We start from the raw sequence: 14,695 nt of genomic DNA, 5'->3' as shown, positions 1-14,695 counted from the left end.
ACAATTACGAAGTTTATATCTGTAAAGTTGAAATTGCCTAGAAAAAAAGTTGCAATTACCTTTTTTTCATACAGTATGTAACAGCCCTAAAATAAACTATATCAAAAATGAATTAGGAGGCTATTGAAAAATTCTTATGCTGCTTTCAAGTGTACCTGGGAAACTCAAACCCTGAAAAGTCCATCTGAATCAAAGACTAGAACACCCAAGACATGGCACTCGAATAGTTTTGATTGGGGAAAAATGCACTGCTCAATATGGCTGCGCAATCGCAGGAAGCCCCGCCTTCTGAATGAATCAGTTAAGACAGTGCATCTTTGCAGTTGCCGTTAGAAGCGTCCCGGTTGCTATTGAAAATATAATTTTATATTAAAATTAGTTATGTAAATAATTAGTTATGTAAATCAATCAGTTAAAGTCAAGTTATTCACTTTGCACTCCTGCACCTATAAAATGACTGAAATACAGCATGTTAGTTCAAAATAACTTGGAAAATCATTTAATATGATATAATCTATTTTATTCATCAGTTTCTGCAGTATTTTAAATCGACACTTCACTTCCAACATCACAACTCATCAATTTGTGTTCCCTTTCCTGTTTTTTCATTCATGTGTTTGGAACTTCTGATTACAATATTTCCACTTACAGGGAACATTATTTGAATATCATTCTTTGTTCTTGAATGTCACACTGATATTCTGTATCTCCTCCTTTCCTGCAGGAGGCGCTGTCCATTTCACTTGGAGGTCACCAGACTGTCAGGAGAGCACACGGTCTGAGAACAGGTGCCAGGTCTGCTCTCTTCTGTCACCCCAGTGCCACTCTGACAGCCCAGGTGAGTGCTTAACAAAGAGCTACTGTGCAATGCTTTGCTTGAAAAGTGTTTGTAAGGCCTATCCCAAATGCCGACCCAAAGCCCTCACAATCACATTCAGACTACATTTGTGATGTGACGTCACATACACAGACTTGCATTGACACTATCAGACTGTTAATACACATCAAGCACAAAATTTGTGAATGCTTCGCATTACATAGTTACATCATAGTTATGTCTTTACCATGCAGTCATTGTAAATTTTAAATGTTGTATTTTACACTTAAATACATTTTTTTAGTATACTATTATTAGTCGCCACACTCGTCTTTTCCAGATGTATCTTATCCACAACGAAATGTTGGAAAGCCCTACATTTGCCTTATAAAATCCCATAAGAGCTCACAGAGATGGTGCAGACAGAACTCACAAAAAGATTAAACTTTATTCTTATGGCAGGATTATTTCATTTAGATTTATTTCTTTAAACACAACTGCCTCATATTTTGCTGGAGGGCCACAATTGCAAGCACATTTTCTGGGATGTGAAGAGTGTGAATGTGAACAGCACATAAGGCACAATATCAATATTAAGATATGTGTTGGTACAGTATGTGTATACAGTATTTCGCTTTTGAATGCCTGTTTTCACAGTCCACACTATTAGGTGAAAATGGCATTTGAAAACGTATCCACTTGAGAGAGCATCTTCAAAAACCTCAGTTTTTGCAGGACAAAAACAAATCTAATCTAACAAAAGTAATCAAATAAGTGTATATGTAGCCTTACATTCTTACGATACTGCCCTGGTCTTATTATGCACAATCCATCAGTGCATGTTATTCCAAAGAAACACAATCTTCTTTCATCAAAAAAATGAAGCCCAAAGTGTACATAGTTTTTTACAGTGCATGTACAGGCAAGCTTTTAAAGTAGGCTATACTCTGTTTGTTAGCATGCATGAACACTGACATTTTTTGTCCAGGGTCTGCACTATTCCTTTTCAAAAGTTATATAAAAAAAGAAAAGCAAAAACAAAGATTAGTTTTGCGTGCATCACAGAATCCCCTCACAAGAGCGCTCGTTAATCCAGGCATCTTTTGTTGTTGCCGTCTCCAGTAGTTTGTTGTCGTTGTTCTCTCTCCTCCATTACTTTTTCAACTGTGAACAACAGTGTTATCACCTTAACCTAAACAAACTAATTAGTGCAAAAGGCACATATTCTAGCAGCACACACAGTATGCATGTAGAAACATCGGGCTTTGTGTGTTTGATGGTAAAAATGTGTGCCTTGTGCATTAACAACTTAACTTGCTCCATCCCTCATTGGATGATATCATCAAGCTCTTTCTTTTCACAATCCTTTAAATTCCTAATTAAACATCAGTAAAACTGTGTGCATGTTCACATTCACAAGTAATTTGTGTGTCAATTTATGTCTCCTGTAGTAGCGTTCTTTAGAACTGGTGCATTAGTATGATTCAGCGTGTGTGTGCTTTTTTAAATTATTGAAATGTGAAAAAATAGTGTGACCTTTTAGAGAAGTCCCATTTTCAAAGTGTTTAGTGCGAAGTGGAGGCGTTGTTTTTCCAACCCGAGGGATTTGATGAAGAAATAGATTATTGCACATTATCAACCTCTTTAGGATAGTAGAGAGAGAGTGCTCTCTTCTCTTCTCTTCTCTTTCACCTTTTTCTCTCAGACTGTGTCCTTACTGCTGCAGAGTGTATGATTTTATAGAAAGGAAAGAGCATGCGTGTATGAAAAATTACTAGGCCTACTTAAAGCTGGATAATCTGATGTATTTCGAAGATAAACAGGATGTTAGAAGCCATTATCTGTTGTCATTATTCTTGAATTTATGCGTGCATTGACTAGCTCATTCAAAAAAAAAAAAAAAAAAAAAAAAAAAAAAAAAAAAATATATATATATATATATATATATATATATATATATATATATATATATACGCGTGTGATTAATCAAATCAAAAATAAACGTTTTGGGACTGCCGGGTTTCGTTATGAGTGAGTAGCACGCACTTGACGACGGCTCCGTAAAAAATAAATATAACATTGTCAGAACATCTCTTCAGCAATTGTGAACATTGATAAAATTATAGTCTCGCATCCTAGAAGCTACTAGACGACTTTAGGATTTAATTTGTTCAGTTTTCTAAACATGCCGGGCAAATCTCGGAAAACCACAGACCAGGCCGCGACAACCTCCGGCACTAATGTTGAAGAAGCGCCCGAAGAAGATGCTTCAGATGCGGGTAGTGCAGTCATCCTCAACGCGATCTCGTCCCTTCGCGCGGAACTTCTTTCAATCAAATCAGACATTGGAGAAATAATAGACTCAAAGATCGAACAACTCGCTGTCGCTATCAGAGGAGAACTTTCGGCATTTAAAAACGAGGCCAGCACGGCAATCTCGGAGATTAAAGTAACGATGGACGATCACTCTGCGAAATTAGTAAATCTGGAAAGTTATGCTTCCACTTCTTCTGACACAGTGGCTAAGTTGGAACAAGATCTGGGAAAGCTAAAGCGTACAGTGGAACAACTTACAGAAAAATGCACTGACCTAGAAAGCCGCAGCAGAAGACAAAATATCCGTATACTGAACATTAAAGAGGGCGCTGAATCCGGAATAAAGCCTAGAGATTTCGTTGCCCGACTCCTCGCAGAGGCCCTATCCTTAGAGAAACCCCCGCACGTAGACCGAGCCCACCGAGCTCTACGCGCCCGTTCTGGAAATGATGAACCACCCCGAGCCTTCATTTTGCGCTTGCATTATGTCCACGAGATGGAAGAAATAATGCAAAAGGCGGCCAAGATGCAGCAGATTCTCTTCAGAGGTGAAAGAATTAATATCTTTCCGGACTATCCGCCTGCTGTGGTAAAGCGACGCGCACTTTTTAAACGCGCGAGGGAGTTGCTGAAGGATAAACCCGGAGTCAAATACGGACTGCAATACCCCGCTAAACTGAGGGTCTCGCACAACGGTAAAGAATTCTATTTCACCGATCCAGACAAAGCAGTCAAGTTCGCCGAAAGCAACTTTGGAATTTCAGAACCAGTGTAAAGGATATCGTTGGACTGAGTCAAAGTAAGATCAGAATAATGTGAATGCTGGTGAGCTTCATTCAGCATCGACTCTTTATATGACTGTTCACATAACTCTTGGTGTCATGTTATATTGAGATGCTCCCCTTGTACTCCTTATTACGGAGCTGTGTTGATACGAGTTTTTGGAAGTTTAAGGTTTGATATTTTTTTGAAGGTATTTGCTAGATTTTTTCCTTATTTTATTATATAATTTGTTGTTATATTTTACTTCTTGTGTAATTCCGTATCGCACCGCGTGTTCTAGTTAGTCGGTTAGATGGCGGGATTATTGTTTATGTTTTGGGGAACGTGGGATGGGAGCCTGTTTAAAATAATCCAAGGTTCTAAACAAGCAGTGAAGATGATTGATCTCATTTTTAATCAAGCAAAATAACTACTCAAAGTAACAGAAAAGGTCTTAAATGTATTTCATGGAATGTTAAAGGATTAAATCACCCGGTTAAGAGAAGCAAAATATTATCACATCTAAAATCTCTCTCATCAGATATAATTTTTCTGCAGGAAACTCATCTCAAAGTGGACTCTAAAGACAAATTAAAAGGTAGCTGGATAGGACAGATATATCAATCTAATTATTCGGTTAAATCTAGGGGGGTTGCTATTTTATTAAGAAAAGGAATTCCATTTAAACAAAATGCTTTGAAAACCGATAGGGAGGGTCGTTACATTATTCTATCTGGTGAGATTTATGGTTTCCCGATTACGTTAATAAATGTCTATGGTCCAAATAATGACGAACCAGACTTTTTTAGGAAGGTATTTTCTCTTATCCCCAAATTGTCCCAAACAAATCTTGTTATAGGAGGGGACTTTAATTGTGTCCTTGACGCTTATCTCGATAGATCATCGCTCAAAATTCCTTCACAGTCTAATTCAAGAAATGTTTTGAATGCTTTTGTTAATAATTATAGTTTGATAGATATATGGAGACTTATGCACCCTACTGATAGAGATTATACGTTTCACTCACATGTACATAATGTATACACCCGTATTGATTTTTTTTTAGTAGACAACAATCTTATTTCCAATATCCTAAACTCTAAAATTCACGATATACTGATTTCAGATCATGCCCCAGTTTCATTTGAAGTTGTTTTTGATCAAACATCTTTTACCCGACCTCTATGGAGGATGGACCCTCAGTTAATTGATGACCCCAAGTTCATTGATTTCATGAGTTTACAATTGGAAATTTTTTTCAATAGCAACGATAAGCCAGAGACATCATCAGGTTTGCTCTGGGAAACATTAAAAGCATTTATTAGAGGTTGTGTTATATCATACCAAGGATCCCGGAATAAATTATACAAAACAAAATTAATTGGTTTAGCAAATCAAATTCATCAGCTAGACTTTGAAAATGCACTAAACCCCTCGTTAGACACTTATAAGAAAATTTTACAATTAAGGTATGAGTATAATAATATAGTCTCTACTAAAATTAATAGAACTTTTCATTTTATTAAACAAAAATACTTTGAATTTGGAGAGAGGCCCCATAAATTACTAGCCAGACAATTGCGTAAAATAGATAGTGAAAGGACAATTCATAAAATAAAGACCAAAGGAGGGACGCACTTTATTGCATCGAAAGATATAAACCAATGTTTCAAGGATTTTTACTCAAAGTTATACTCTTCAAACACAGATTTGGACCCTCAGGTAATGGATACTTTTTTACGTAAATGTAATCTCCCCAGGCTATCTCCAGAAGATAAGGCATCTCTTAATAAAGATATTTCTTTAGAGGAACTAAAGAACACTATAAATACTTTGAAGAGCGGCAAAACCCCCGGTCCTGACGGACTGCCAGTCGAACTATATAAAAAATTCACCGACACTCTTACTCCATATTTGCTTAAAACTTTTCAACAAGCGTTAACAACTGGACTACCACCAACCTTTTCTGAAGCTATTATCACAGTAATCCCTAAAAAAGGTAAAAATCCTGAAGAAGTCGAGGCATATAGACCTATCTCCCTTCTCAATGTTGATCAAAAAGTATTATCTAAAACTCTTGCTAATAGACTCTGCAAATTAATTAATAAACAGGTTAACACAGATCAGAATGGATTCATTCCAGGAAGAAGCACTATGCATAATATTAGACGATTATTTAATATAATTTATCATCCTAAGGCAGTTCGAGACAATTTGGTTGTGATCTCATTAGATGCCGAAAAGGCGTTTGACCGAGTAGAGTGGCCTTACTTGTTCGCTGTCCTTGAGAAATTTGATATGGGAGATGAGTTTATAACCTGGATTAAAATTTTATACAGTAGTCCAGCAGCACGGGTTTTAACAAATAAAACAATTTCAGATTCTTTCTCTCTTCAAAGAGGAACCAGACAGGGCTGTCCCCTCTCACCCCTTTTGTTTGCGTTAAGTGTAGAACCCCTTGCAGAAACCATTCGTTCTAACTCTTGCATACATGGCTTCAGTACTTCAAATACCATTAATAAAATATCGCTGTATGCAGATGATATTTTGCTTTATATTACTCAACCACAAGTAAGCCTTCCTGTTATACTCAAGACCATCACTACCTTTGGGAAATTTTCTGGCTTTAAAGTTAACTTGGAAAAAAGTGAACTCATGCCCATTGGTTTGAAAGATTTATCCTTAATACATTCTTCCCCATTTAAAGTTTCCAAGGAAAAAATTGTATACTTGGGAATTGTGGTTACTTATAAATATTCTCTGCTCTTCAAATCTAATTTCAACCCCTTGCTGTCCAAGTTACAAAACTGTATACACTACTGGAGGACTCTCCCGATCTCCCTAATGGGCAGAATAAATGCAATAAAAATGATATTTCTTCCTCAAATATTATATTTATTTCGTAATATTCCAATACTTTTGCCAAAGTCCTTCTTTAAACGCCTAGATTCGATTATTCTTCCCTTTCTTTGGAATTATAAGAGTCACAGAATCAAAAAAGTTCATCTTTGTAAATCTAAACATGAGGGGGGTTTAGCCCTTCCAGACTTTCGCCTTTATTATTGGGCCACTCATTTACAAGTTTTTTCATTATGGTTGGAACAGTCTGCTGTTGCCCCGGATTGGCTCCAGATAGAGCGGGATTACTGCCATCCTTATGATCTTGGAGCAGTGTTACTCTCCCCAGTGATATTAGACCAAGCAGCAGTTAATAATATTGTCATAAAAAGTCAGTTACGCGTTTGGAGACAGATGAGAGAATACCTTAAGATAAAATCTCTCTCTCTTTTAATTCCAATTGCAAATAACCCCTCATTCCCCCCTTCAAGGTTGGATACAACCTTTACTCAATGGAAGGAATTGGGTATATGCACAATCAAGGACCTTTATCTTGAGGGGGCTTTAGCTTCCTTTATGCAACTACAACAGAAATATAATCTCCCAAAAAATCATTTTTTCAGATTTTTACAAATAAGGAATTACCTACGTACATATAAAGTTTCCCTAGACGAGGCCCCTCCCTCAGTCATTGATGATTGTCTTATACAGTTCAGAGGAAACAAATGTCAGCTATCTTTAATTTATGGAAGGTTACTAGCAGTTACTTCCCCTTCTACAAAGTTGATCAGAGAGGAATGGGAGCGAGAGATTGGAGTTGGAATCTCTGAGGAGGTTTGGCAGAGTGGCTTGGAGGATATTGATAAACAATCGGTCAACACTAGACTATGCCTCATTCAATTTAAGGTTCTACATAGATTACACTTCTCTAAAAAGAAATTACATAGGATTTTTCCCAATATCTCTCCTATTTGTGATAAATGTAAAAGAGAGGATGCTGATTTGGCTCATAGTTTTATTTTCTGTCATAAAATACAGGGATTCTGGTGTGAGCTATTTAAAGTGCTTTCAGATATTCTTAATGTGAGCTTGGCTCCAGACCCTGTTGCTCATTATATTAGGGCATTCTAATTATATATCTTCATTGAACAGTGCTCAACAGAAATTCCTTACATATTGTTTGATAACAGCCAAGAAATTGTTATTACTGTTTTGGAAAAAGGTTAATCCTCCCGCAATCAAACTATGGCTTGAGGAACTGATATCTACTCTGCACTTGGAACGAACCAGATATCTTTTAAAAGGCAACATTAAACAATTTCACAAGATTTGGGACCCTTTCTTCTGTTACCTCAAAAGTAATTCTATTCCTTAATTCAATGTATTGTAAATTAAAAGTTATTTTGAATCTCACTGTATTGTATATTAACAGGCTTGGGATGGGGTGTTACAATTTTGTTTTTTGTTTTGTTTTGTTTTTTTTTGCATATAAGAAAATTAATCCAGGATCATGTGATTATTGTAAGGTTTTTCTGATAATCGAATAAAATTTATTTGACAAAAATAAACGTTTTGGTTTGTGTAATATATTTGTGTTCTGTGTATATTTATTATTTATATATAAATACACACCCATGCATGTACATATTTCAGAAAAAATATATTACATATATTATTAATCGTTTGGACGCACTAATGAAAACAGTCGTTATTTTTGCATATATTTTTATTGTTATTGATAGAGAAAACGAACAGTCGAAGTACTACCACAGAAGCACTTTAGTGCCTCTTACTGCATCCATGCAACATGTTTGTGCTCAGATGTTCAGGACAGCGATGCGTGAAATAGAGTTTGCATGTCTGGAGGGTCAGCGTTTATACTTCAGTAGACGATAGACTCGGGGTTTGTTCAAATGAAAGCTGTTGTGGATTTATGTGCCCAGTCTGTAATATCATGCAAAAACAGTTTAATAAACTTGTACAAATGTATAAACTTGGTTGTTCCACAGCATATTTGCATATTGAACAATATCAAAAGATTAGGCAATATTTTGACAAACTTCATGTTCCGCTACGTAATGAATAAATCTCTTCAAGGCTGCACACCTCTCTCCGTCCGTCTGTCTGTCTCTGTCTCTCTCTCTCTCTCGCTGCATTGCTCTAGCGAGGGTCAGGCGCTGCATCGATTGCTCTGAACTGCAGCTATCTTCCTCCACTGACAGGTTATCTCTCAGAGAGGGAGCGAGAGAGCTGTGCTCAGCATTATTCTCATATAGGCGTGATTTATCTCTCTCTCTCACACACACACACACACACATGCATGCACGCACGCACGCACACACAGATCGGGAATTACCCCTAACAAACAGCATGTCACTTTGAGAGAGATGCCGGATTGGTAAACCGACACAGCTGGGAAAGATGGAGCAATAGTTGGTGTGCTGCATTAGGGAAATCGACCTTTCTTAATGGTCCTGATCATTCAGAGCCTTAGCAACAGTTTCTGTCCGCTATTGTCTTGCATTGACTCTTTTCTAATGAATGTTAATGGAAGACCTCTGTGTTTAAATTTCAATGAAATGATGCATGCACCAAAACAAACAAACAAAGAAATTAATAAAATAATCAATAATTATTTTGGGGTTAAAAACAACCCATTGTGGCTTATGTTGACGATGCAGCAATAGGTCAACCCAACTGGTTTGGGTTAAATGTTCCCCCATGCTAAACCATAGTAAAACTTGTTTAAAAAATATAATACTGCTGGGTTAAAATGTGAAAATGAACCCGAAATGGGTGGTAAATTAACACATGCGGATCGACTACACTAAAAACACTGGGAACAGTTATAATCAAAAGGTTAAGGACACATAGAAATGGACAAAACAGGCAAGAACCAATCTGTTTGCTTCAGTTAAAAACTGTTTCTATTGGGCAGAAACCTCCTCCCTGACCTGTTCAGTGTTTAGTGCATTCCAGCCTTTTAACAAGGTTCATATACAGAGTCACAAATTTAGTGACCTAAAAAAAAGTGACGGATTGTAAGTATTGTGTCTTAACTTTAAGACACTTTCATAACTTTCTGTTTTACATTTTTCAAAGCATTTGCTTTGATTATATTTGTATGTGTTTTTATGTTTAAGTACAGTGTTTTTGGACGTGGAATCTTGCATACTAGTATCTAATATATTTTATGTACCAATATTTACACTTTTGTATACTGTAGGCAATATAGGCTATACTGTAGCCGTCCCATTAAAAACATAATTTCATAAGATCCACTTCTGCTTGTCTGTGTCCTCCAGATTCAGAGTCAGACCGATTCACACTTTACACAGATGTCTAGATTTTAACCCCAAATATGTCTGTGTTGTTCTCAAACATCTTTCAGGATCAAATTATCTGATGTAACTTTGGTGTCCTCGAAGGAACGTAATCCCGTTCCGATAGGAACTGCGGTATATTGCTTTTTCACAATGCTTCTCATTTATTCTGACTTGAGGCAAACTGCACACTAACTAAAGCTTGATTTCTTCTGCTCTTTGGTATGGATTCACAACCTTAACACCCTGAGTTAGTTGTTTAACATACGGTTGCATCCCGTTCTTTTTCTTTTTTTATACATAACCCTGACAGTGTAGAAAGATTTATGCTTACAGCAAGAAAAAGTCAATCATGTAAGAAGTAGCAAATAACTGTAATAAAAGTTTTGGTTGAAAATTCTTAATTGACTGGGCTAAATTTCATATTTCCAAAAATTACTATATTCCTTAATTTGAGTCATTTGAATTATTATTTAATTATTTTTGGCACCACTGTGTCCTTTTAGGAGCTTCATAACATCCAGCTGCACAACAGTTCAATATATTGATGCAACGATCGGTAATGACAGAACAGACTGGTGTCTCTAACAGATGTGTTTTGTAATGGGAATGTCTCCTGTTCTTGTTATGTAGTTGTCAGCTGTTACCTGACACCCAGAAGTTGAACAGCTGCACTTTTAGGGTGAACTTCTATTTAAAAAACACTTCTATGGTGGCAGGAACATAGTCTTTTTCGCCCTCTCAGCACAACTGTGTAACCCTTCTTGTCTTAAAGAACAGCATTCTGTAGAACTGAGAAAATTAAGTTACCACAGCAGAACGAAATGAGAACACAGACGATCCAATTCCTTGTGGTACTTTCTGCATCTGCCTCAATTAGATTAGTCTGAGACATGTCACATGGAGAAAGTGTTGTTTAAAGGTGCCCTGAATTCCTCAGACACTTTTGCTTAAATAGTGTGTGATATGCTAGAGGAGGACGTTTGGAGTGTGGGAGTGTGTAAAGAGATGCATCACATCCTGTCTGTCACTGTATTGTGCTGTACAGTAGGATTTAACATCAAGGGCTTGTATTGGGACCAAAGTGATTTTATGGTATTTGGTTCTTTTTGTGTTTTGTATGCTGCACACCGTTCTGAAACACTGCTAGCAGTCTTAAATTCAGGGGTGAATGACTGTTGATTTAGATTTTTCTTTTTCAGTGAATGATGCACAGCCAGTGAAGTACAATTATGACTCACGAACCTGTTATTTTTAATAAATTGGTCAATGACTCTGAAATCAATCTCATGCTCCTGGTCTACGGCTCAGTTACTGACTGAAATAGTTGGTGCCATTTAATGATTTGTACCATCTGACTCAATCTCTGAACTGCAGGCCATTCCTTTTGGCCATATCCAACTCCAAATTAACCAAAAACTGCTAGTGTGTTAAATTTGAATTGAAATAATTCACCCTACACACTTGAAAATAAAGGCTGTGAAGAACCTTCAACACCAATGTAACATTTCCAATGTACAAAAGTTCCATTTCTTGCTATTAACAAACCATTTACTTAAACTTTAGGCATCCATAAATTTGCTGCTTATTAATAGTTAGTAAGATAGTTGTTAAGTTTAGGTATTGGCCAGGATTAGGTATGTAGAATTTGGTTATGCTGATTTATAAGCACTAATAAAAAGATATGTTAATAACAGGCATGCTGGTAAGAATTCATCCCTATACTAAAGTGTTACCAACATTTCTTTAAGGTGGTCTTCAAACTAAGAAAACAAGGTAACTCTATGGCATCTCTCCTGTAACACCCTTTTTAAGAGTGTGTCTTAATGATTGTAAACAATTCAATGCATGTTTTGACATTTTTAATCAAATTATCAAACCGCAACCTTCCAATTAAAATGACCATCACACACTGTCCCTTTCTACAGTTGACTGCATTCAGGTTTCCCTCCATCCATCAGTGGCTTGAACCAGTTTTCTCTCTTTCAATAACTCATTTTACTTAAATGTACATCACAATGCAGGAGAAAAGCTCTGTTGCTGTGATTCATCATGACTTTATATCAACATAAATACAGTTTATTTGGTTTAAAGAACACCACTTCTCTCAAAATTATTATTGGAATAGATGTGCAATATTTGTCTACTAAATGGACACGGGGAGAGTTGGGGAGTAAATTGAACATGGATTGGAAAAATAAAGTAAAGATTTCCTTATTGTATATCCAAACTCATGGAACTATTAAACATAGAACGCAAAATGTAGCTTGTTCTCTTAATAGACTTTACAAACCAGCAGCGGCCTTCATGCACACTGTTGCCAGGCAGAACAACTGGCTATTTTTTACCTTTTTAATGCAGATTGGCTCTTTGTTACATATAATGTACTATAAGATATTGTCACACTACAGTTGCTGAAATCAGAAAATGATTGTAGTGCAGTTCCTCAGGGATCAGCTCATGATGCAACGTAACCGCAACAAACTTAGCAGCAGTGTCAACTCTAGACAGTGTGCGTGTAGGGTTTTATAATGTTATGACAACAGAGTGTGTGTTCAGTGTGTATCCCAGCTGCCAGACCTCCCTGAGCCTAGAGCCAGTATCACTTTTTTCAAGGGACAGGAGATCTGGTGCACATATCTGGCTCATTTACCATTACCTGCTAATGGTGCCCAGTTCATAAACAAATAATTCTGTTGAACTAGGTCGTTTTATGATTTGGTACAGAATCACAAACTATTCCTTTGCAACACAAGAATTGATCATATTAACCAATCCAGTAAATGACAGGAAATACTGTTTCCTGATTAAAATGTATATGAGGGCATCTCCCATTTAGAGTATGTGATCATTTAGTAGTAGTAGAAAGATGTCTTTAGATATTTATTTGAAGATGTATATGTGACTGATTCATGTTGTTTTTTTATTTTTTTTTTTATTAGTTTGGCTGTTTCTGAAATGGTTTCACAAGGATAAAATAAGAATCATTTTTCAAAGCCCTCAACATCATATTTTTTTTCCCTCAGTGACTAAAGAATTATTAATAGAAGTGTTTTTGGATGTTAAAATACTTGATCCAAGTTAGATGTGAGAAAGAAAGAAAGAAAAACTATGATTTTGTTCAGCAGTCTTACCCTGGTGCCAGTTTGATTGCTTCATTCTTCATACTTGATTCTTAGAGATGGGAAAACACTCTCTAAAGGGTAAATAGATGCTTTCTCATGGGTTTTTGTGGTGGTGAAGACAAACAGTGTATTGTAGGCTATGTTTGTGACTGGAGTTGCCTGGAGATTTTCTTTCTCCCTGTGGAAAACTAGATGATATTTTTGGCTCCATGAGATCTGAAAACCCATCACACACACCCCACACACATATACACACACACACACACACACACACACACATACACACACACACGAACATCAGACGTAACTGGCCTTTGCTGGTGTTGATATTGAAATCTGATATCATGTTGTGCTGGACATCAGATGGGTGAAGTTGCTGAAAACCTGCACCATTACCAACAGTCTCTATAGGAAGAAGCTAATGAAGTGGAACTAACTGTTAAGCTAGGTTCGTACAGACAGTCAGGTAAATGAGTGTGATTTGAGCCCTTTTTTTTCACTTTTATTATTATTTTTTCCACATTTAGTTTGACCATAACCAAAGTTAATTTCTCATTCTGCGCTCTGGCGCACCTTCACTGCAGATTTAGCCAAATTACTGGGTAAAATAGCACTTACTAATTTGTAGTACAGGTACTTATGGAAGCCCGTTTTCTCCACTGAATAAAAAATAAGACAAGGTAATTGTGCTATTTATTTCACGATTCTGACTCTTTTTCTCAGAATTGCGTGTTCATACCTTGCAATTCTGACTTTATAACATGCAGTTGCGAGTTATAAAGTCAAACTTGTGTTACAAATTTAGAATTGTGATATAAAGTCACAGTTCTGAGTTTATATCTTGCATTTCTGACTTTATATGTCACAATTGCGTGTTATAAAGTCAGAAATGTGAGATAGAAAGTTATTATTTAGTGGCGGAAACGGGCTTCCATAGGTACTATTGCTGTCCTATAACAATAAAGTTATTAAAATATTGGATTAATAAGTAGCATTTGTTTGTATATTAGGGCCATATGATTTCCATGATATGGTAAATGTACTGTAATTGTGTAATCCAGTCATAAACAAATAAAATTTACTGTACAATGCGAAATGTCATGGAATTTGCCAAATTTAGAACAAATTAATCAAAAGTAGGTCAGTAGACTTAAACGAACATTAAACTGAAAAAAAAAACTATTTATATATGTAAAATATATAAGTGTGTGTGTGTGTGTGTGTGTGTGTGTGTGTGTGTGTGTATATTCTGCGTGTCTTTGTGTGAATGAATGGCACAAACGTGTAAAGGAGAAACCTACTTAAGTGACGCTTGCAATGTTTTCAGCGTCTGATTTCATAATGCCCTAGTATATGATTTATGATTTTATGAATTATTTCCCTGACCTAACTGTATTTAATGTCCGCATGATCTTAAAGAGGTTTGAATTGAGCCTTTCTCTCACATCTTTATCTGATCTCCTGGGAGGCGTGTGTGCCGGAGAGGAACGGCATCATTAACAGAAATGGGCTGC

At 36.4% G+C, this 14,695-nt stretch overlaps 1 protein-coding gene across 2 annotated transcripts in view; it reads left to right on the top strand.

The window, feature by feature from the left end:
- The window catches only part of mcu (mitochondrial calcium uniporter), a 69,482-nt gene that overhangs the window by 24,278 nt on the left and 30,509 nt on the right, over positions 1–14,695 (top strand). For both annotated transcript variants that reach the window (XM_052572138.1, XM_052572137.1), the window contains one exon: positions 725–838. In XM_052572138.1, the coding sequence (XP_052428098.1) occupies positions 725–838 (114 nt within the window). The remainder of the gene's footprint in view (positions 1–724; positions 839–14,695) is intronic.

Source organism: Carassius gibelio, chromosome B13, assembly GCF_023724105.1.
Source record: "Carassius gibelio isolate Cgi1373 ecotype wild population from Czech Republic chromosome B13, carGib1.2-hapl.c, whole genome shotgun sequence".
Taxonomy (NCBI): domain Eukaryota; kingdom Metazoa; phylum Chordata; class Actinopteri; order Cypriniformes; family Cyprinidae; genus Carassius; species Carassius gibelio.
Note: the sequence above shows the minus strand (reverse complement) of the source record. Positions and strands in the feature narration are given on the sequence as shown.